This window comes from Staurois parvus, unplaced genomic scaffold, assembly GCF_062004578.1.
Source record: "Staurois parvus isolate SC_StPar_1 unplaced genomic scaffold, SC_StPar_1.0 ptg000947l, whole genome shotgun sequence".
NCBI lineage: Eukaryota > Metazoa > Chordata > Amphibia > Anura > Ranidae > Staurois > Staurois parvus.
In genome coordinates this window covers 86,433-110,183 of record NW_028318743.1, presented here as the reverse complement: position 1 = coordinate 110,183, position 23,751 = coordinate 86,433, and the positions used below count along the sequence as shown (strand labels likewise).

At 45.7% G+C, this 23,751-nt stretch overlaps 1 protein-coding gene across 1 annotated transcript; it reads left to right on the top strand.

Moving 5' to 3' along the window:
• Positions 1 to 248: 248 nt before the first annotated feature.
• On the top strand, positions 249 to 22,039 carry INCA1 (inhibitor of CDK, cyclin A1 interacting protein 1). Its single transcript, XM_089656891.1, has 6 exons — positions 249 to 292; positions 3,300 to 3,416; positions 7,152 to 7,179; positions 7,688 to 7,887; positions 17,502 to 17,685; positions 21,531 to 22,039. The coding sequence occupies exons 1-6, from the start codon at positions 249 to 251 to the stop codon at positions 21,633 to 21,635; spliced, it is 678 nt and encodes a 225-aa protein (XP_089513017.1). The 3' UTR covers positions 21,636 to 22,039.
• The last annotated feature ends 1,712 nt before the right edge of the window (positions 22,040 to 23,751 follow it).

Sequence of the window (23,751 nt, the reverse complement as noted above, 5' to 3'; positions counted from 1 at the left end):
TCTATTTGTGTGAAAAAGAAGTCCGTAAATTTCGTTTGGGTGCAGCATTGCATGACCGCGCAATTATCAGTTGAATTAGTGCAGCACCGAGTAGCAAAAAGAGGCGTGGTCATTAAGGGGGGTAAATCCTCAGGAGGGCGAGGGGTTAATGAATCAGAAAACGAATGTTGTGAATCCATGAAATAATATCCGTTTAATCATTTATTGGGGTTTTCTTTCTTTTTCACAGCAGCCTTTGAGCGGTGAAGATGTACGATGAATCCAGCAGTGAAGATTGCCTTCCTTTCATACGGTGAGGAAATGAAGCTGAAATGACCAATTCTCGGACGGCCTTTATAAAGCGTTACAGTTTAGTTTTCTTTAGTTACTATTCTACTAAACCCACTTTGCAGCCACCCACTTACCTTTTGTGAAAAAAATACTAAATGCACATTTTTTTGCAGGTAAAAAAATGTGTGTTTATTAGTTTTTGTTGCAGAAGCCTGTAAAGCAGACCTGTCAGTGTATCTGCTTCTTTTTTTTTTTTTGCCTTCCTCTGGATCAACTGTGGGTGTAGGATTATAACTTTTTTTTTAATTAGTGGTTGAACTGGATGGGCGTTTGTCTTTTTTCAGCCAGACTAACTATGTATGAGATGTATGAGTAAGCAGACGGACAGGAAGTATTTTAAACACGAATCACCAGCGCCAAATTTTGTGAAAATTATATACCAAATAAATAAATGCTGCTGCTCATTAATGTAGACACCAAACACATAAAACATCAAAACAGCGCAAATATATAAAAATAAATACACACTGCAAAAAAAAAGTATATAAAAATAGTCCCACTCCAAATCAATGGTGACCAAAAAAATATAAAATTAGAAAATATAAAAAAAAATATTATTATTATATTATTATTATTATACAGTATTTGTAAAGCGCCAATAGTTCGCTCAGCGCTGTACATTACAAAGGGGGACAGAACATGTGACAGAACAATACCAATACAATGTGATACACAAGGGGTTCGAGGGCCCTGCTCTTTGGAGCTTACAATCTAGGAGGGAGGGGATGGTGGCACAGGAGGAGATAGCTGCGGGGGATGGAGTGGTAGGAAGAGTGGAGGAGGTCGGCAAGTTAGCAGGGGGTGGGGTAGGCTTCCCTGAAGAGATGGGTTTTCAGGGTGCGCCTAAAGGAGAGGAGAGTAGGTGATAGTCTGATGGGTTGGGGCAGGGAGTTCCAGAGGATGGGTGACACCCTGGAGAAGTCCTGGAGGCGGGCATGGGAGGAGGAGACCAGGGAACTAGAGAGAAGGAGGTCTTGTGAGGAGCGGAGTGTGCGTGTTGGGCGGTACTTGGATATTAGGTCAGTGATGTAGTTCGGGGCAGTATGGTGGACGGCTTTGTACGTCAGTGTTAGGATTTTGAATTTGATCCGTTGCGCAATCGGAAGCCAGTGGAGGGATTGGCAGAGGGGGGTGGCGGAGATGGAGCGGTTGGAAAGGTGGATGAGTCTGGCAGCCGTATTCAGGATGGACTGAAGCGGGGATAGCCTGTGGTGAGGCAGGCCAGTGAGGAGGGAGTTGCAGTAGTCGAGTCGTGATATGATGAGGGAGTGGATGAGCTGTTTAGTGGTTTCTGAGGTTAGGAACGTGCGGATTTTGGCGAAACTTTTAGCCCGTGCTTCCACCAAAAAGTGTAGTATTTGAGCACTGTTTTTTGGTGGAAGCACGGGCTAAAGGTTTCTTTGGGAAGAGGAATTTCATGAATATATATTTTTTTATATTTTTTAATTTTATATTTTTTTGGTCACCATTGATTTGGAGTGGGACTATTTTTTATATTTTTTTTTTTTGCAGTGTGTATTTATTTATTATTATATATTTGCGCTGTTTTGATGTTTTATATACTGACAGGAAGACTTAATGAACTACCATGACGCTCCATAGCAGTGGCGTCCCTAGGGGGGTTCGGTCCGCACCGGGTGACACCATCACAAGGGGTGCAGGATGCTGGCACAGTGACAGCTGCCCCTGCCCCGGTGTAGTGGTAAAATGAGTCTCCCCTGAAGCAACTGCGCATGTGCCTGTTTCAGGCCGAAGAAGCCGATTGCCGCCTCTGTGCTGAAGTCGGAGATCGACTTCTTCAGCCGGAAACCGGCACATGCGCAGTTGCATCAGGAGATACAGATCTTCAAGGGATGGATACTCATTTTACCGCTACACCGGCACCGCTCCTTCCTCTCTGGAGGGGTGACACCACGTGTTACCGCACCGGGTGACACCAACCCTAGGGACGCCTCTGCTCCATAGCACTGTGGTAGTTCATTGAGAACTACAAGGGGACAGCCGCTAAAACTGAATTGAACCAGCTGAAGTTAAAAGCTGATTGGCTACCATGCACAGCTGCACCAGATTCTGGGTGCCCCATGTTTAGTAAATCTCCTCCTACGTGTGGTGACAGACGTTTTACCTCACTGCAGGAACGCACAGGAAACAATTGTTTCCTATGTGTCCCATTCACACTGCAACGCAGCCTAGTGCTGTATTTTTGCATTTATATCACAGCACACCGGGCCGAGTCTCATGGCAATGTCGGGCAGCGCAGTTAAAGCGGAGTTCCACCCAAACAGGGAAGTTCCTCTTTAATGCTTTGTCCCCCGCTCCTCATTAAGGATTGGCACCTTTGGGGAGCGGGAGGGGGCAGTGGGTACCCGATTTTGACAGGTACCCGCTCCCACTTCCGCTGCGATCGCCTAGATCAGGGGTAGGCAACTTGAGAGCTGCAGGACTACAAGTTCCGTCATGCCTCTGCAAGTCATAGCTGTAACTGTCAGTTTTGTAATCTTTGCAATGCCTCATGGGAAATGTAGTTCCACAACAGCTAGAGAGCAGCAGGTTGCCTACCCCTGGTCTAGACGATTGGAAGCGGAAGTTGTCCTCCCTCCCCGTAGTCTTCTGGGACACGTAACAAGTCCCAGAAAGCTACGGGGCCATTCACAAAGTGCAGCGCTTCTTGCACATGTGCAGTGGGCACCCGGCTGCGAAACCTCAAGGGAAGCCCAAAACAAAGATGGCGGCGCCAGGGAGAGAAGACGGCCGGTGAAACCAGCCGTGGTGAGGACACCGCTGGATCGAGGGACAGGTAATTGGCTGTATTTTAACAGTCAGCAGCTACAGTTTTAATTTTTTTTTTTGCTCAGCTGGAACTCTGCTTTAGGCTTTGGCAATAAAACCTGAAAGCTGATTGTTTTCTATGCAGAGTTTCCAGTTTTAGTAAATAACCCCCTATATATTCTGCCGTACTTTACATGCAGGCATTCAAGGATCGTTAAACGGTTTAATCCAGAACCGACTCCTCCCAGCTCTCCATCACTTCCTATGGAAGAGCGCTATGGACCTGAATTCTGGGACCGGCTAATGAGACAGCCAAGGTGAGCGTCTCTTTGTATCTATTTACATCCTATCCTATATCTTATCTTCCATCAAGAAGATAAGATCCCCAACTGAGGGACATCTAGGGGCCTACTTGTAGTAGGCCCCTAGATGTCAAGGGGGCAGTACAAAAAAAAAAAAAAAAAAAGGGGGCAGTACAAGATATTAACTCTGCAGGGGGCCCAAACTTTTGCAGACGCCATTTTTTTGTTTTCTGTTATTTTGAAAGTGTAAATGATGGAAATAAAATCTAACTTTTGTTGACATATTATAAGAATGTCTAATCTGTAATTTGATGCCTTTTGGAGATTTTTCCATCTTTCCTTGGCTTCTTTATGCACATTAATACAAATTTTTAGCTGGGGTGCCCAAACTTTCGATCCCCACTGTATACCTTACAGGCTTTAAGTGGTAATAGCGGGACTATGCCATCATCCCGGTACGATTGGTTTTGTCCCAAGGCCGGCTGTTTTGTAAAAGGCAGCTGAAGGCTGGATGGCTTTTACAGGTGGTGAGAGGAGTCATCCGCCCGTTGGTGCCTCTCCCGGATCTCCACACCCCCCCAGATCCCGGAACTGAAGCTGACACTTTTTTTTCAGATTAACATAGGGCCATCAGAGGACCGGAAGGTCTCCAATGACCTCTGTAACACAGGAAACAGGAAGCGATGAGTACTACTGTCACTTCCAGTTTCCCAGATGTAATCAGCGCCATTTTTAACCCCCCTGGCGGTATTCCGGTGTGTAGCTCGGGGTAAAGTTTCAGCACCACAAGCGGTAACCCCCCAGAGCTACACTCGGGAATACACTGCAGCTCTGCTCCGGGGTCTCTTCTACACTTACCTTGTCCTGCGCTCCTGCGATGTCCCCCCTGCAGTGTCCCCGGCCATCTCCTCCAGCCGATGCCGGCACCCGTCTTCCGGGTTCCGGTCCCTGCGACGTCGGGACATATGGGGGACTGAACTGGCAGGAAATGTGAAAATGACAAAAAGTGACATTCACTAAATACACTAAAATCACATAGTATAACATTCCTGTATCAAACCATTTCACATACATTGTGTCCCGAGTGCTTTGTCCGGCGCCCTGCCTGCATTTTTACTGTTCTTTCTGCCTGGAAACTGAGAAACGTCCATGGCGTCCAAAAAGCGTCCCTTTAGGTCAAAAGCGGTTTTAGACCGGCTAGAGAACAGCGATAGTAAATCAGAACCACTTGCAGAATTGAGTGATAATGATTCGTGGGGGAAATTCCTCATCAGACACTGAAAACGATTCTGCGACTGAGCTCAGCGATGTGCGAACTTGGCGCTATATTTCACATTTCAGTGTTTTTGGTTTTAATTACATTATTGAATTAAATTTATTATTATTTTTTATGATTATTTATTAAATTATAATTTATGATTTTGTGTTTCAAATTTGATCATACCCGGGATGTTTACTAGACTCTTGTTCGGACAGATTTCAGTGAGTTATTCCTGAGAATTACAGGCCTACAATAAAAAAACAAGATATTTCCATGCAAAAAAATGTACCGCTTTGAGCACAGAAATATGGACATAATCAGACCGCTAGGGATGCTACAATGATCACAATGATCTTGGGGTGATCAGATGCTTTTAGGGCAGAGGAGAGGTCTCTCCATAAAGAGTACCTGTCTCTGTTTATTGCTGTCACAAGGGATATTTACATTCTTTGTGACAGCAATATAAGTGATAAAAAAAAAATTAAAGAAACAGTGTAGAAATTTTTTTTTTTTTAAAAAGTACCTCTGTCCCCCCGTTCTCACATGCAAAGGCGAACGCACGCGTCAGTCCAGCACGCATACATGAACGCCGATTGCACGACACGTGTGCGAGCACCAGAGGGAGAGCAATAACTCTAGCACCAGACATCCTCTGTAACTCTAAACTGGTAACCTGTAAAGGCTTATAAAGTGTTGCCTATGGAGATTTCTAAATACCGTAGTTTGGCGCCATTCCACAAACGTGTGACATGTTTGGTATCTATTTACTCGCCGTAACATCATCTTTTATATTTTACAAAAAAATTGGGTATTCAGTTGTGCTTGTGTGCAATAAAATTCATGAAAGTGTATTTTTCTAAAAAAAAATGACGTTAGAAACACCACTGCGCAAGTACAGTGTGACATAAAAAGTTGCAAAACCCACCATTTTATTCTCTAGGGCTTCTGCTAAAAAAAAAGAAATATATAAAACGTTTCGGGGTTCAAAGTAATTTTCTAGCAAAAAAATATTGATTTTTAAATGTAATCAAAAAGTGTCAGAAAAGGTGTTCAAGTGGTTACTGACAATCCTTCTATCTTCGTTTTATAGTTCCGGTGATCAATGTTTATTGACTGCCTTTATCCCTGCCGGTTCACACCATAGAAATGTGTTCCGGATGCGTTGCCGCATGCGCATTTTTGCCACATTCTGGTGTGTTTTTGATGCATTTTTTATGCATTCTGGTGTGTTTTTGTTGTGTTCCGGTTCATTTTTTCCCTCTCTTTTTCTTCAGTTTAAATAGGGACATTTACACAATTTGTAGCAAAGAATTACTTTGCTATAAGCAAGCATTTACCTGAATGACATCGATTCATTCAGGGCTTTTTTTTTGTGCTTAACTGTGATTTGGCCACGGCTAATCACATGACACAGCTGGGCTGTGATTGGCCCAGCTTGTGCATGTGATCGCTGTAAACATTCACAGCTAGGCATACTAGTATACAATGGATAGCATGAATGAAGCCATCTAGTGTATACAACTGTCATGTGACCTGCTGTGATTGGTCACAGCAGGTCACATGGTACCGGCAATGGGGCCGGTACTCAGATCTGTCATCGGCCATGTCCGAGGTACACGGCCGGTAACAGATCGCGCCGCTGCACGGCTCTGCAGGCGCGCAAACTGTGCGGCTCTTCAGGCGCGCAAACTGCGCATGCCCGGGAGGATGCCATGTGGCGTCCACCCGGAGCACTGAAGGATTTTGCCGGCTGCCAAATGGCCATTGGCCGGGTGGCTAATGGTTAAGGTTGGAGTAGTACCTCTGCAAATCAACATAAAGTAACTGAGATCGCCCAAGGAGTTATCATCACGGTTACCTGTGTGAGGGATTGGTGTGGAGTGCTGTCCGATGTGTTTGAGCCATTGGAGCCCCCTCCCCTCTTCCCGTGACCAGATCCTAGATGACTACCAGGGTCCACTTTGCTGATGTGATATTCACTATATGCGCATTTAATTTGCGCTTCTGGTAAGTGCAGGCACACTTCATTTATATTCCACAAGGAGTCACCTGCACTGAATCCTGATTTCACTGCGAATACCGGAGTTTTTAATTCAACACTATGGATTTCATCCATTCACAATTTCACTGGACTTGCATTTAATAGTGATTTTTTCGTATGCCTTTATTCTGATTAAGTTTGGATCATGAATTAATCATAATCAGCCATGTTATTTCTTTAGATATCTTCATCCATTCATTATTGCACTTGTCACTTTATAATTTTGTGTACCATTAGTCCCATGCAAGGTTATTGCTTGCAGGTTATGCATTTTGCTTTTTTGCCTTTTATTTAATTGTTATGATAAGCGCTGCATATATGCTTTATGATCGCTGCCTACTGACTGTCCTCCTCTCTTTACCTTGTATTGTCCCTGTAGTCACTGATCTGCTGTTACAGAGTATTATAGAATGATGTAACTTTCATTTCTCTTTTCCCTTCCTCTTAGTATGGATATCGGTGGGGTCCCCGGTGTGGTAAGTCAAAGTTTATAGTCCTGAAGCATTCCAGGAAGTACAGGAATGCACCTGACAATTCACAGCAGCTTAGACATAAGACGACAGAGGGTAAACTCCGACCTCTGCACATTTGTTTTGTATGGACAGGCATGGTTTCTGTTTTATATAACAAACAATAATAGTAATATAGAATAGCGAGCGAGTAAACATTTTTAAGATATAAAAAATTAAAGTTCATGTACAGCCATTTTTTTTTTAGTTTTGACCAGAGTGTGGAACGATTACTGGTTGTAATTATTGTTTTCTGTGGATCTGTTATAAAGATTTCCCCTCACTTCCTGTTCTACCAACAAACGTTTCAGTAGACAGGAAGTGAAGGTAAACCTCCAATAGCAATACAGACATAAAAAATGCTTTTTTTTTAGTGGAGTAGAGGAAGTCTAGAACCCCTGTCAGAGGTTTCAGATTTTCCCTCACTTCCTGCAAATCTCAATATTTTATTTTATCTTTGTCTGGGGTGAACAAGTCTGGCTACCCAGCATGGAGAGCAAACTCTGACTACACCAGCCTGCCCACACCAAGCCTGGAGTCTCTGCCATCTCCGTCAGAGCTGTGCCGGTCGAAGAAGAGGAAGAAGAAGAATTTGGACTCTGGCTGTAACAGGAGAGAGATGTCTGTCCAGCACCATATCCAGGAGCTGAAGAGGAAACAGAGCAGCATTGACCGGTCAGTCTCAGCTCCTCTTTTTATCACTTTATTATTACTATAGGGCATTTTATACCTAAACACTGTGAGTTGATTTACTAAAGGCAAATAGATTGTGCACTGCAAGTACAGTTGCTCCAGAGCTTATAAATGAAGGAAAGCTCCGCTGATTCCCATCATCCAAACATGTGCAAGCAAAAATTATTTTTCTTTTTTTTTCTTGCATGTGATTGGGTATTTTATGCAAAGTGAAGCTTCACCTCATTTACTAAGTTCTGGCGCAAATGCCCTAACAGAGTGCAACTGCAACTTGCACAGTCTATTTGCCTTTAGTAAATCAACCCCATTGTGTCATTGAGTGTTAGTAACACATTCCCTGTATGAAATAAAAGGTTACTGGTTCATGGTCCTCTTTGTTGTCCTCTTAACAGTTGTGCGTTCTTGTTGGCGGAGTAAAGTGCAGGTAAAGGAAGGGCTTAGCATGTGCTTAGAACTCGCCTGCTCTGAACACCTAGAACCAAACTCCCTGCAGGGTTGGGAGACAGTTTACCTTCTTTTCCAGTTGTTGGTTCTGGATGGACTGATACAGAACAGAGTGTCAGAATCTGAGATACTTAAAGTGACACTAAAGCTTCATTTTTTTAAATAACAAACATGTCTATATTTACCTTCTCTGTGCAGCCTGGGTCCTCTTCTTTTTTCTGCGCTCCTAGCTCCTCCCCCTCAAGCAGTGCCCTCAGGGAAAGCCACTTTCCCAGGGGGCACCGCTGCATGCTCGTCCCTGAGCCACTGCTCTATGCATCAATAAGACTGGGAGGGGTGCTGCACACGGAAGGTTTTATCGGCAATATCAGCAATAACACTAGGATGATTGGATAATCGTCTGTATACCACTGTCACCGCATACAGATTATACAGAGGGTTAAACACACATAGTAGCGCTCTTCAGAGGCAGGAATTCGTAAGTTGCATTAAGGAGCTTTAGATAGAAACAGTTCAACACTTTCAGAAAGAAAGATTTATTACTAAAAGGTCAAAAGGGTGCAATAAAAATATTTACAGAAAAAAGATGTAACCAATATATATATAAATACACAGAGCGCAATAACACAGCAAAGAGGTAACAGAAAGAAGTTTAGAGAGGTAGAGTACTTGCCAAAAGTACTGGGTTAAGCAAATCAAGTTTCAGAGCAAAAGGGCACCGTCTCCCAAGTTGGTTCTGATGTTAAAAGGGAGAATTCTTCAACTTCCACTCTTAGGCCTGACAGCCTATTTTGTAGTCCCCCAGCAGGGAAATCAAGGACCAATGCCTCTGAAATCAAGGACCAATGCCTCATTTGGGGAGGGGTGTCTAGGCGGAGACCCAAGCTAGAAGCAAAATCTCTTTTAGCTTATATTTTGGCTCATAACTTTTCCTAGGCACAAGTAACATTCCACCCGCAGGTAGATTAATATGCAGACGCATCTGCGGAACGGTTAGATATGAAATATGTAATACATACTTGAATGGTTCAAGAGATGTAATTTTCTGCTTTCCTATATATTCCAGCCAAGAAGTGTGACATATCAAATGGTTTGTCTTCTCGTGAGCAATCTGAAGATATGTCTGGTTTTTATCTAAGTCTCTCATATTCCAAGATATGAGACATAGGGGGTGTCAGGAATGGACTCAGCACTGGTGGTGGGACTCACCTGCCATGTGGGCTGCAGTACCAGGGCTGACCAGCGGGTGCTCTCAGCAGCCAGAAGCTCACTCCTGCAGTCAGCCAACACCTGGGGCTGATTGCAGGAGGTGTATTTAAGGAATGACCAGGCCTGTGATCAGGGCCTTGGTGTATGTTTCCCATGAGCCCCTGTACCTGGTATCCTGTGTTCCTGTTCTGCTGACTATCTGATTTGTTGCCGACCCTGTCTGATCCTGACCTCTGCTGACTTCTCCTGCTTGATCCCTGGCTTGCCTGACCATCCTTCTGCCTGATCCTCTGTACCGCGCTGTCCGTGAGTTACTGAACCCGGCTTGTGACCCTGACTATTCTCTGCCTGCTCCTCCGGTACCTTGCTGCCCGCACGTTGCTGACCTGGCCTGCCTGACTACGCCTGATGCTACCCAGACGATCCATCTATCCCGCACGGATCTGTCCCTGTTACCAGGTCTGCCAGCCTCTTCACGTCAGGTTTTCCCCCGGTACATACCCTCGGCGGACCCCTCTACCACAGTTGGGTGCACTCAGGGGTTGCGACCTGGTCTCAGTCCTGCGCCAAGTCCATCCCCACCGTCAGGGGCTCTGGTGAAAAGGCAGACTGGGGCTTAGACTCCGCGCCCTGGGGAATCCCGTTCTGTGGGTACTAGAGATCCCGCCGGGCGGTGCCTGACAGTACCTAACAGCCTGCCTGACCATTCCACCTCTCCAGCCCTGACTATGCCTGTGTTCCCACACATTTCTGGTCATGCCCGGATCTCTAACAGGGGGAAAATGGATTTTAAAAGTGGTATCTAGTTTATGACTCCTCTGGAATGTCTTTGAACTCAGGGGAAGGCTTGGGTTATACTTTTATGAGGTGCTAGATTGCACAGTTTTAGACAGCCCGGCACCCAGCTTAGAGAGGTTTTATAGCTCGGAGCTTCCTGCTGTGCTCCAGCCTGCCTGTGACACTTCCAACACACACCGACCACATGTCACTGAGGATCTCAGAGAGGGAGGGGGATGAGGAAAGATATAGTTGTACAAGATGGATGATCCTTTGCCAAGATGCAGGTTGGAGCAAAATGGTTGAACCGCATCCACCTTTGTGGGTACGATTGCTACAGCGGCTACAGGCAATTCCACCTATAACAGGCGCATGTTTACGACAGGCTGCTTGCTGACTGTACCTTTGTCTCTCTCGACAACTACATGTATAACTTGCACTAGAATGACTCTTAACGTCACGACTCTTTGCACCCCTTGTGCCAGCGACCCAAGCTGTAAACTAAGTACAAGGTTGTGGCAGCTACTTGCATTACACCCCTTTGAGTAACTTCAAACCAGGCGAACGACAAAGTTTGAAAGACTTTACTTACTGTAACTAAAGTGTAAAAACAGCATACAGTCCAAGAACAACAGGACTTTCCCAAGTACTTTCAATGACAGCCATCGTTCCTAATTCCCTTGTCCCTAAACCGCACCGGGCTATGTTCTGCTCTGGTGTACCTGCAGAGGTAGAGTCCATGTGGTCACAGCATCCAAAAAATACATACTCCAGTAGTTGTTGTCTTCGGGGCTAATCCCAAGCTTTGATGACTTTACATTTTGATGCCAGGCTATGTCATCTTTGTACCTCTTCAAGATGTAGCTCTCTTCGGGGACCGGGGAGATGGCCAAGACTGTGGACAAGAACCAAGCCTAGATGATGGCAACAGCAGTGATGGACCTACAGATGGACAGGGGCCTACTGTCCACTTTTTTGCCACAGGTGCAGAGGGTCAGACCCAAACATCCCTCCAAAAGCTGAAGAACCTTGAAAAATATTAACCCCTACCCTCCCGTCTGGGGTAGCATCTAGCTATCTAATTTCAACCTGCCTACAAGCAGGGTGGTGTACATAGCTTCCTGAAAACATTGCAGCACTCTGCCTCAGTACTCCTCCCAAGAGCCTTCAGCCCTGGTGTAAGCAGTGGAGTTATACAAATATAAAATGCCTTGATGGGTGTCAGTTTGGAGTAGTGGGTGTTCCCAGGCAGACTTCATTTGCATGTGGACCACCAGAGGTAACACCCACATGAAAGAACTGCAATCCAATGAATGAAAGGGGTGGGCCATGGACAGCCAAGCTGGGCAAGAAAGAGCTAGGTGATGCTGGACGTCCCCCAGCTAGTAAATGAGTCGAGGTGTATCTGCCTTGCTGTAGCTTCTAATGCACATTAGGAGGAGCTCACAGTGTGCAATGAAATCAGAGTCAGCCATTCCAGTCCAGGAGAGGACAACTGTACAAGACTGAAAGGAAGCCTGAAGAACAGCTTTAAACATTGGAAGATTGCTTTTGTTTTGTCCTCTTCGCACAACAGGAATTGAGTGGCAATTTCCCCGAAATTAGTGGAAATCTCCTTGTAGGTAGTTCTGACCAGAACACTTGTCCCTAATAAAGATACTGATAATACTGATCACAGGTCAAGGGAGAGGGCAGTTCCCTACATCCAATAGTAGACCATTGATGATATGCAGAAGAGACGATTTTATTAGACTTCAGCTGTCATTTACTTCCCTGCAGAGGAATCGCAGCCTTGATTAGATTCTGATGCCTGGGGAGCACACAGGACCCCGTCCACGTGTCACTCATCTGCCACACCTAGAGAGAAATGAGTGGCATTCTTCAGTCCTTTTCAGGTGCCTGAAGGGTCATCTACTTCAGTTCTCGGAGGTAGTGGAATGCAGCTTCTCACCCAGCCTTGTGTCCTCCTGCTCTTGGCGTGCAAACTTGAAAATATTTCACATTTTTTCAGTCACCACAATAGAGGAGAACATGCCGCCGTGGAATTTCCTGGATGTTCTATAGAGAAAGGAGGACAAGTAATAATGTTCTGGGCTATAAGCTTAGTCTAAACCATTGGTGGTCAACTTTCCTGATATGGGGGGGCTTCTGGTGTGGCTCTCAAAATTACCAAAGGGGTGCACAAAAAATATTTAGTGTCAGAGACAAATGGCATGATACAAGATATAGTCAGAGACTGCAAACATGATACAGGAGATGGTCAGAGACCACAGACTTGGTACAGGAGATGGTCAGAGACAGCGGACATGATACAGGAGATGGTCAGAGACTGCAGACCTGGTATAGGAGATGGTCAGAGACCGCAGACCTGGTACATTCAGGGGCGGACTGACCATTTGGAAACTCGGGCACTGCCCGAGGGCCCGGGGTCAGTAGGGGGCCCCATGAGATCCCCCTGGTACCCTTTTCATAGGCTTTTTTGAGTTTGGGCAAGGACACAGGGGCCCCATGATCCCCTATTGCCCGGGGGCCCCATGAGTTGTCAGTCTGCCCCTGGGTACAGTAGATGGTCAGAGACTGCGGACGTGATACAGGAGATGGTCAGAGACTGCAGACCTGGTAAAGGAGATGGTCAGAGACTGCAGACATGATACAGGAGATGGTCAGAGACTGCGGACATGATACAGGAGATGGTCAGAGGCTGCAGACCTGGTAAAGGAGATGGTCAGAGACTGCAGACCTGGTACAGGAGATGGTCAGAGACTGCAGACCTGGTACAGGAGATGGTCAGAGACTGCAGACCTGGTACAGGAGATGGTCAGAGACTGCAGACCTGGTACAGGAGATGGTCAGAGACTGCAGACCTGGTACAGGAGATGGTCAGAGACTGCAGACCTGGTACAGGAGATGGTCAGAGACTGCAGACCTGGTATAGGAGATGGTCAGAGACTGCAGACCTGGTACAGGAGATGGTCAGAGACTGCAGACCTGGTATAGGAGATGGTCAGAGACTGCAGACATCATACAATAATGATACAGATACGCCTGCTCCAGAATACAAAATCCCCATTACCAGTTTCAGTAACTTTACCAACACATGCGGCAGATTCATTTTTACAAAGTGGTGCTATTAATGCACTGAATTTAAAAAAAAATTCAGTTTGTGATAACGAAACTGGAGGTGTTTAAAACCTACTCTAACTTGGCGCACAGAGATAGGCAAAGTGCCTGTTCCTGTGCACAGATTTTTTTTTCCCCCACAAAGGGAGAAATTTGATGTTTTCTGCACAAATTCACTGTTTTTGGAGAATTTTTCTTGTTTGTCATATTGGTTATAGCCTTTTTCCCCCTGGGAATCCTATATTGCCTTAATAAAAGGTATTACTCTGCTTTTGTGCTCAGGACCTCGTTCAGACAGGCAGCGTCCACAGTGGATTGCATTTCAGAGGGCTGTTGACAGGCAGCTGGGAGGAAATATGTCAACTCCCCGACACCCGTTTCAACCCCAAAAAGGCTGGACCACTGTACAACAGCCACATGCACTGTGCGCTGTTGCAGGACATCTGCTGCACGGCCCTATTCACTTTAAAGGTTTGCGTTCGTAAGTGGTCATTTTTGCCACGCCATGTGTACAGCCCTGTATGTCCTGCTTCAGGTAAGTGGTCGTGGTCCAGTAAGGGCCCTTCCATACCAATGCTGTGTTGATGTGCTTTTATGCAGCTTAGGGCCCTTTCACATTGATGCATTCTTATTGACTTACAATAGAAGGTGCCTTTTTTGATACGTTTTTCAAAAACTGCACCAAAACGTTCTTCCATTGTAAATCAGTAAAGCATGCAGGACTTTTCAATGCACAAAGCACCTGCAGTGTGAACAGTTACCCTAGGTTCACATCTGTGCGGGTGGTGCCGCTGCGGATCCACTCGGAAATCCGTGCAGCCGCACAGAGAATTGCGGACCCGCGGGCGCGTGCCATTAGTTCTAATGACACGCCACCTGCACTGGGAAACGCAACCGTAATGGGAACCGAGGTTCCCGTGCGGGCTGCGTTTTCCAAAGTAGTGCAGGGACTTCTTTCCCTGCGTGCCACGGGCATGGGAGTCCATTCAAATGAATGGGCTCTCGTGCCCGAGCAAAACACGGCCCGTACGGCCGCACAGGTGTGAAACGGGGGTTACACAGGATTTATTGAGGAATAGTTTTTGTGGGCTTTTGTCACCCTGGAAAAGCATGGCAAAAGTGCACCATTGTGAAAGGGGCTGAAAACCGCTCCTCAAGCGCCTCCATTTACGAAGGTATAAATCAATACGGATTTTGCCTTTTTTTCAGAAACAGTCTGTTAGATTATCCACCACCTTATTGCCATATTGTAAAAAAAAAAAAGGCAGGGAGGTGGATGTGTATTAAATCACAAACGGGCAGCCAGTGCGATTTGCTCGCTCCCTTTCCTCTGTGAATGGACCGATTGTTTGTAGGCACAGCCGGAAGGAGGGTCGGCGGATTGAGGGCCAGTTCACACTACATGCGTTTCAGTTTTATTTTTTTCTGCATCCAAAACGCACAGAAAGTAGGTGATATGGTTGTCAATGTCATAGTTCACATCAGTGCTTGCAGTTCCAGTGCGTTCCGGGTGCAGAAGATAAAGTAGAACATGCTGCATATTTTCTGCACAGAACTGTACTGGAATGCGGTAAAACGTACCAAAACACACCAAAAACGCACTGAAAATGCACGTCTGTATTTAAATTGAAGAAAAAGAGAAGGGAAGAAATGAACTGGAATACATAAAAAAAACAATGGAATGGGTCAAAAATACACAAAAAATGTGCCAAAAATGCATCAAAAACCTGTATGCCAAAACGCATGCAGAACGCATCTGGACTGCACTTTTATAGTGTGAACCGGCCCATAAGGTGGAGGTTGGGGAGGCCTAGAGAGCAGACACTTACTATTGTACTGCTCTCCATCCCTTCGCCAACACAGTAGCCTCCTGCTACAGCCAAATATTTCATTTTGATTCCTCAGTCCGGAGCACCTGCTGCTATTTTTCTGCACTTCAGTTCCTATGTTTTCTTGCATAGACATGGAAACAAGGCTAAGCGACTCAACTATGCAGGAAAACAGAACTGGTGGACACAAAAATGGCAGCAGTGCTCTGGAATCAAAATTTGAAATATTTGTTGGCCCACGTTTATTGAATAAACTAAAAGTTCACTAAACAGTCGCCCATCTAGGGGATTTTCACCATCAAAATAGGTCATGGAAAATACGAAACCACTTGGCTCTCTGTTCAGCAACTCCACTCACAACTCATAGCTGGAGCCCCGCACTCTGCAGATGTGTGAACCGTGTGTCTCTTTCCTACTTTTACACAGTGGCAGGGCTTCACACGGTCACAAAAAACAAACCAAAAAAAAAAATATTATATATATATGGGGAATGTTTAGCTCAGTGGTAGATGCGTTTGCCAGTGAGTTCACACCAGTCAGGAACTATACTTCAGGGCTTGGTAGCCCACTTTTATTAAAAAGAAAGACAAAAACAAACGTCCAACATAAGTTTTCCCATGCAGGGGTTCTTCTCCAGTAACATATACACAGTCCAAATGAAAATACTAGCCCATCTGGCTACTCTTCAGAAGCACTGCTGCTATAGACACTGGTCCTTCTCACCACCAGCTCTTCCAGACACACAGCTTAGAGCTTCTCAGATGCACACGGCTCCTCTGGCCTAGTCCTCAGGCCATTAACTCGGACGCACACAGCTCCTCTGGCCTAGTCCTCAGGCCGTTAAGTTAGACGCACACAGCTCCTCTGGTCTAGTCCTCAGGCCATTAACTCGGACGCACACGGCTCCTCTGGTCTAGTCCTCAGGCCATTAACTCGGACGCACACGGCTCCTCTGGTCTAGTCCTCAGGCCATTAACTCGGACGCACACAGCTCCTCTGGTCTAGTCCTCAGGCCATTAACTCGGACGCACACGGCTCCTCTGGTCTAGTCCTCAGGCCATTAACTCAGACGCACACGGCTCCTCTGGTCTAGTCCTCAGGCCATTAACTCGGACGCACACAGCTCCTCTGGTCTAGTCCTCAGGCCATTAACTCAGACGCACACGGCTCCTCTGGCCTATTCCTCAGGCCGTTAACTCGGACGCACACGGCTCCTCTGGTCTAGTCCTCAGGCCATTAACTCAGACGCACACGGCTCCTCTGGTCTAGTCCTCAGGCCATTAACTCGGACGCACACGGCTCCTCTGGTCTAGTCCTCAGGCCATTAACTCGGACGCACACAGCTCCTCTGGTCTAGTCCTCAGGCCATTAACTCGGACGCACACAGCTCCTCTGGCCTATTGCTTAGGCCGTTAACTCGGACGCACACGGCTCCTCTGGTCTAGTCCTCAGGCCATTAACTCAGACGCACACGGCTCCTCTGGTCTAGTCCTCAGGCCATTAACTCGGACGCACACGGCTCCTCTGGTCTAGTCCTCAGGCCATTAACTCGGACGCACACAGCTCCTCTGGCCTATTCCTTAGGCCGTTAACTCGGACGCACACGGCTCCTCTGGTCTAGTCCTCAGGCCATTAACTTGGACACACACAGCTCCTCTGGCCTATTCCTTAATGCGTTAACTCGGACGCACACGGCTCCTCTGGTCTAGTCCTCAGGCCATTAACTCGGACGCACACGGCTCCTCTGGTCTAGTCCTCAGGCTATTAACTGTCTCTTGCAGACTTTCATACTCCGGCTGCCACCTGCAGCCTCTCTGAAACCTGTAGGTGACCTTCTGTCTCTCTTGGGTGGAGCCCTGAGGTATTCCTAAACCTCCATTATAAGGCCTGTATGCACCTGGGCACACACCCTGCTGTTCCTCTCCTGTTCCTGGACACTGGGTTGGAGATTCCGTCCCGCCCAAGACACTACGGAATCTTCAAACTAGGGAGCCCCTTCCAGGACTACCAAAACCTGGAGAAAGCTGGAAAAGCAGTTTTCTCCAATTAGAACATCTACTCCCTAGTCCTATATATATATATATATATATATATATATATATATATATATATATATATACAGTATATTGAGACATGGGATGCACATCTGTGACCACGTATGTACTGTTCTAAGCTCACATTTGCCATCTCATGCTGCCCCATTCTTTTCGCTCACAGGTTGAAGTCCATGACGTGGGGAGGGCACAGCATCCCGGAGTTCGAGGTGAAGGAAGAGATGCCCATGGAATTGACCAGTATGGAACCCCGCCAGGAAAGTTTTGCTGATTCCTTCGAGATGTGTCAGAGTGGAAGGCAGGACAGCCCCTTCCTGGACTTATCTCCACAAAACTCCACAAGCGGGGTAAGAGCATCTGCATTCTGTCAGGTATCCTGATCTTTTTGCACTGACCATATCTGATTTCAGAAGGTCATATACCTTAAAAGTAGCCTGCCAGGGTGGCTATTGTGGGTCACAGCCGAGGCTCCCTTCCTGCAGTGCTCCTCTCCTGCCTCTGTATTGGCACCTTTTCTAGCGGCAGGTGTCAGCACTGAATTGCAGCCTAAACTTCAACCTCCAACCTCCCATCCTAACAGATTCCAGTAAAGCTCACCACACACACATTACAATCTGATTAAATATTTTCAACCAACAACTATATAGTGCAAAGGCCTGCCTGATTGAATACAGATTGATTAGATATGTTAGGAGGGTCTTCAAATTACATTGTATAACTAACTTTAGATTTACCAAAATTAAGATTGTATGGTCAGATTGTAACATGTATGGTGACCCTAGAGATGTGCTGCACATAAAATTTTAGTTCAAAGATCCATTCAGTTTTAGTTATCATGGCTTTGCTCCTTCAGAGGATCAAAGTTGCCTGGCTGTCATTCCAACCCTTTCTGAATTGCTGATCTGAAACAAGTATGCAGATCAAGGGCTGAGAATTCACCTGTCCTGGGCCTGCCATAGATTTCCTTTAAAGTGAACTTGTACTGACTCTATGGCATTAAACTGTACTAGAATGTTGCAGGAGGATCTGCCCACTTTGACAGATGGGGATTGGGAAGAGGGTATCCAACAATTTCTTCCCCTTATGATTTCAGCCAGGGATAGGTGGATACAGCAAAAATTTCTACATTGGGTGTATTACTCCCCTCAATGCCTTTCTGCTATTTACCCCATTGGTGGATCCTACATGTCCTAAATGTTGTACTGCCACAGGTCTGTTCCTCCACATGGTTTAGTCTTGCCCTGTTCTGCAACCCTTCTGGAGGGACGTGGTGTCCGAGGTCAGTGCTCTTAGTGGGGTAATGGTGCCTCTGGACCCGTTATTGTTGCTGTTGGTGATACGATAGACACCAAACATCATAAACGGTTGTTTCTGCTTTATGTACTATACTATGCAAGGAAATCTATTATGCGCAAGAGGAAGGTGACTGCTCCTCCTACGGCACAGAAATGGCACTCTCTGGTTAACCACTTGCCCTCCGGAAGATTTACCCCCCTTAACCCCTTCACGCCGGCGCCTCCCGGCTCTTTAAGAGTTTCGGAAGGCGGGGCGGGGTTTAGGGTCATGTGACCGCCGTGATGCTCCGTCACGGCGGTCACATGATCGGGAAAGGTCCTGATCGAAAGAGGAGATTGGGACCTTTGCGTGAGTACCGATATGTGTGCTGGGAGCTCGCAGGGTGCGCGCTCTCGGCACATATGTCCTTTTTTAATAGAACGCAAATGTGCGGCCGCTCGGCGTCTAGGCCCAGACATTGGGAGGCCGCACATTTGTGTTTGGCCGGCGTGAAGAGGTTAACAACCAGGCCATTTTTTGCTATTTGCCACTGTGCTATTTCAACTGGTAATTGCGCGATCATGCAATGCTGTACCTAAAATGAAATCAATGTCTTTTTTTCACATAAATAGAGCTTTCTTTTTGTGTATTTGAGCACCATTGGGTTTTTTATTTTTTGTGATATAAACAAAAAACACCAAAAATTTTCAAAGAAACCCAATATTTTTACTTTCGGTTATAAAAAATATATACTAAACTCAAAAGTAGTCATAAATTTAGGCCAAAATTTATTCTGCTACATGCCTTTGGTAAGAAAAAAATCCCAATACATGTATATTAATTGGTTTACGTGAAAGTTACAGCGTCTACAAACTATGGTATATATATCGGATTTTACACAGCTTTTACTTTCTGACTGCCTATTACATTTCTGGAGGTGCCAGGACAGTACAAAAAACCCCTTTGACCCCTTTTTGGAAAGTAGACACCTCAAAGAATGTGCTGAGAGGCATGTTGAGTCCATGGAACATTTTATTTTTGCCACAAATTTTTGGAAAATGACAATCGAGTGTTACCTGCCTTAGTCGTAATTGCCCTATGAAATTTAACAGGGTTTTCTAAACCTGGGTCAAGGCTAGAGATCTGACCCTATAGGCCCTGGGAGAATCATTTAGTCGTTCTGTTACTGCCCTCATCTTTCTCCCTTGTTCTTCTTTTCTCCCTTTTTTTTTTCTTTCCCTTCCTCTCCGCCCCCCTTTTTTTCTCTTTCCCTTCTTCCTGCTCTGATCCCCCTTCCCCTCTTTTAGAGTCTAGTGTTTCCTCCCCCTTTTTTTCCATTTCCTTCCTTGATGAGTAACTAACCGAAGGATTGGTTGACGGCTTGTGATACTTTTGTATTACCAGATGGGATTTTAGGGGATTTCTCATGTACCACGAGCTTTCTAGTGTTCTTGCTCTACCTCAATGCTTCATACACGGTGTTCTATATTTGTGAGCCGCCCTGCCAACATGTCCTACATTTGTGTTTGCACAATGACGCCTTCCTATGTGCCAACATGTTTTTCTTTGTTTCTTTTACTACATTTTTTTCCACAGTAAAAAAATACAAAACAAACTTCTCTGTAAAAAAAAAAAAACTGTACTAGAATATACATAGAATAGATTGAGGAACCCCAAGGTGCCTTCACATATCTTCAGTGATACTCTACCATCCTTATAGTCGAAAATCACGGGGGGGTTCCAGAATGCAAAGACATTACTTGGGAAGTTGGTGAATGACCCCACCCCTTTTCTCTATTGTTCACATTGATGGATGGATAGGAAGGGGCAAACTTGTATATAAGCACAGGGGTAGGCAACCACAGAGAGGTGAAGATCTCCTCTATAAACACAGAAGAAACCAAAGATCACAGGGTGGGTGGCACTCAACATTTTAAAGGGAACACAACCAAATCAAAGTGGGTATGGTCAATGTAATGGTAGGGAAATAATCTAAATCATGCATTGGTTGGCAGTGTGTCCCAAGTAGTGCTTTCCTTACATTGGTGGTCAGTTAAAGCCCCAGTAGCTTCCCTTCTTACATTGGTGGTCAGTAAGCCCCCTTGTTATAGTACCTTCATTATATTGCTGCTTATCATTATAGTATTAGTAAGTACCCACAATATCACCATGTCCCTCCCATGCCACCATTATATCCCCAATGCTATCCCTATATCCTCTGTCCTCCAGAAGCTCCCCCTCCCCCTTCCCCCATATGCAGATTGGAGCAGGGAACCATCAGCAGGACATAGCTACCTGTTCAGGAATCAGAGACAACTAGGTTATACTACCACCTTCGGGAGCAATTCCACTAGAGTCCTATGAGGAGCGACATCAACATTGGACATACAATGCAGTGTGGACTAAGAACAAAAATCCTGTTATTTAAGTATATCCAAAACTTTTTTTTTATAAAGTAGGGAATGGATAAAACCTCTGCCATGCCAACTGCATCCCACTGGGGAGATTTCCTGTCATTGTCATTGTCTATCCTGCAGACACAACAGAAAATGAGAGACTATCTCTACAAAGTGAGGGGACATCCTCTATTCTGGTTCTGGTGACAACTCAAATGTTTTTTTTTCTTTATAGAGTGGCCACCAGGACAAATAGGGTAAGGCCTTGTTCACATAGGGTCATACTACACATGGAGTACACTATAGTGTATGCCTCTGCATTGCTGTGTTCACCGTCACCCCCCTATTCCGTGCATCCCTGTGCAGGGAGCCCAGTTGATGTCAATTGGGATGCAGCTGCTGCAGGGACACAGCCATTGCTCCAAATCTGACATCCAAACAGCTGAGAGTTGGTTGTAACACAGATAAATGGATCAAGATGGTGGATATGGCCGGTGACAAGTTCCTCTCATTGCCTGCAGGTGGTGTTTCCATGGATGACCCCCAGGGATGACTTCAGCTTCTGCTTCCTAGACCACAGTGTTGAAGGGTGGCGAGGATCTGGCAACATCTTCTTTCATGATTAATAATGGGATACATCACTCAGCTTGGAATTACTGGAAGTCAGGCTGAAGAAGAGCAGAGCAGACCCCTTAGATGTTGTACTTACACCCAGAGGAGGTTACTGCAGTGCGCCCCCTGCTGTTCCGGACCGTCAGGCCTTTTTCTTGATGTTTAGGACTGTTAGCACCATGTTAGTTGTGTTTTATAGATGAATGTTTTTTTTAAGCAGGTTATACTCAGAGTGCAAGAAGACTGCCCGGTTATAGGATCAGCATGCAAGAAGACAGTCTCTGTTATAAACCACAGGGTCTATAGAACATGCTAGCCAGGACATGGTGGTTTGATAATTACAAGTCATGCTCCCAATATTTGCCTGTATATTGCCACCCTATGGTGACCATGGAATAGAATATTGTTCTAAATCGCATTGGTAGTTCAGTCATATTATATAATCTCACGGGGCAGATTGTTCATGTTTTAGGTCCCAGGGTGTTAGCTCTGTCATGCTATATACAACAGGGGCAGACCATTCACGTTCTAGACTCTCTAGGTAGTTCTGTCATGTTGTATACACCACGGGGTGGTTCTTTAATGCTATATACACCACTGGGCAGATGTTCCATGTTCCAGACCCCAGGGGGGTAGTTCTGTCATATTATATATCCCACGGGGATGATTGTACATATTCTAGACCCCTGCAGGAAGTTAATTCATGTTATACAGTGGGACAAAAAAGTATTTAGTCACCACCAATTGTGCAAGTTCTCCCACTTACAAAGATGAGAGAGGCCTGTAATTGGCATCATAGGTGGACCACAACTATGAGAGACAAAATGAGAAAACAAATCCAGACAATCACATTGGCTGATCTGGAAAGAATTTATTTGCAAATTATGGTGGAAAATAAGTATTTGGTCACCTACAAACAAGCAAGATTTCTGGCTCTCACAGACCTGTACCTTCTTCTTTAAGAGGCTCCTCTGTCCTGCACTCATTACCTGTATCAATGGCACCTGTTTGAACTTGTTATCAGTATAAAAGACACCTGTCCACAACCTCAAACAGTCACACTCCAAACTCCACTATGGTGAAGACCAAAGAGCTGTCGAAGGACACCAGAAACAAAATTGTAGACCTGCACCAGGCTGGGAAGACGGAATCTGCAATAGGCAAGCAGCTTGGTGTGAACAAATCAACTGTGGGAGCAATAATTAGAAAATGGAAGACATACAAGACCACTGATAATCTCCCTCGATCTGGGGCTCCACGCAAGATCTCACCCCGTGGGGTCAAAATGATCACAAGAACGGTGAGCAAAAATCCCAGGACCACACGGGGGGACCTAGTGAATGACCTGCAGAGAGCTGAGACCAATGTAACAAAGGCTACCATCAGTAACACACTACGCCACCAGGGACTCAGATCCTGCAGTGCCAGACGTGTCCCCCTGCTTAGGCCAGTACATGTCCGGGCCGTCTGAAGTTTGCTAGAGAGCATTTGGATGATCCAGAAGAGGATTGGGAGAATGTCATATGGTCAGATGAAACCACAATAGAACTGTTTGGTAGAAACACAACTCGTTGTGTTTGGAGGAGAGAGAATGCTGAGTTGCATCCAAAGAACACCATACCTACTGTGAAGCATGGGGGTGGCAGCATCATGCTTTGGGGCTGTTTCTCCGCAAAGGGACCAGGACGACTGATCCATGTACAGGACAGAATGAATGGGGCCATGTATCGTGAGATTTTGAGTGCAAACCTCCTTCCATCAGCAAGGGCATTGAAGATGAAACGTGGCTGGGTCTTCCAACATGACAATGATCCCAAACATACCGCCCGGGCAACGAAGGAGTGGCTTCGTAAGAAGTATTTCAAGGTCATGGAGTGGCCTAGCCAGTCTCCAGATCTCAACCCCATAGAAAACCTTTGGAGGGAGTTGAAAGTCCGTGTTGCCCAGCGACAGCCCCAAAACATCACTGCTCTAGAGGAGATCTGCATGGAGGATGGGCCAACATACCAGCAACAGTGTGTGCCAACCTTGTGAAGACTTACAGGAAACGTCTGACCTCTGTCATTGCCAACAAAGGATATATAACAAAGTATTGACATGAACCTTTCATATTCACCAAATACTTATTTT

Bases quoted from the DNA above. Each gene is read 5' to 3' on its own strand.
- INCA1 (XM_089656891.1), top strand. From the start codon at position 249: ATGTACGATGAATCCAGCAGTGAAGATTGCCTTCCTTTCATACG. The intron at 293-3,299 runs GTGAGGAAATGA...CTTTACATGCAG, and splicing joins GATTGCCTTCCTTTCATACG to GCATTCAAGGATCGTTAAAC. The intron at 3,417-7,151 runs GTGAGCGTCTCT...CCTTCCTCTTAG, and splicing joins CGGCTAATGAGACAGCCAAG to TATGGATATCGGTGGGGTCC.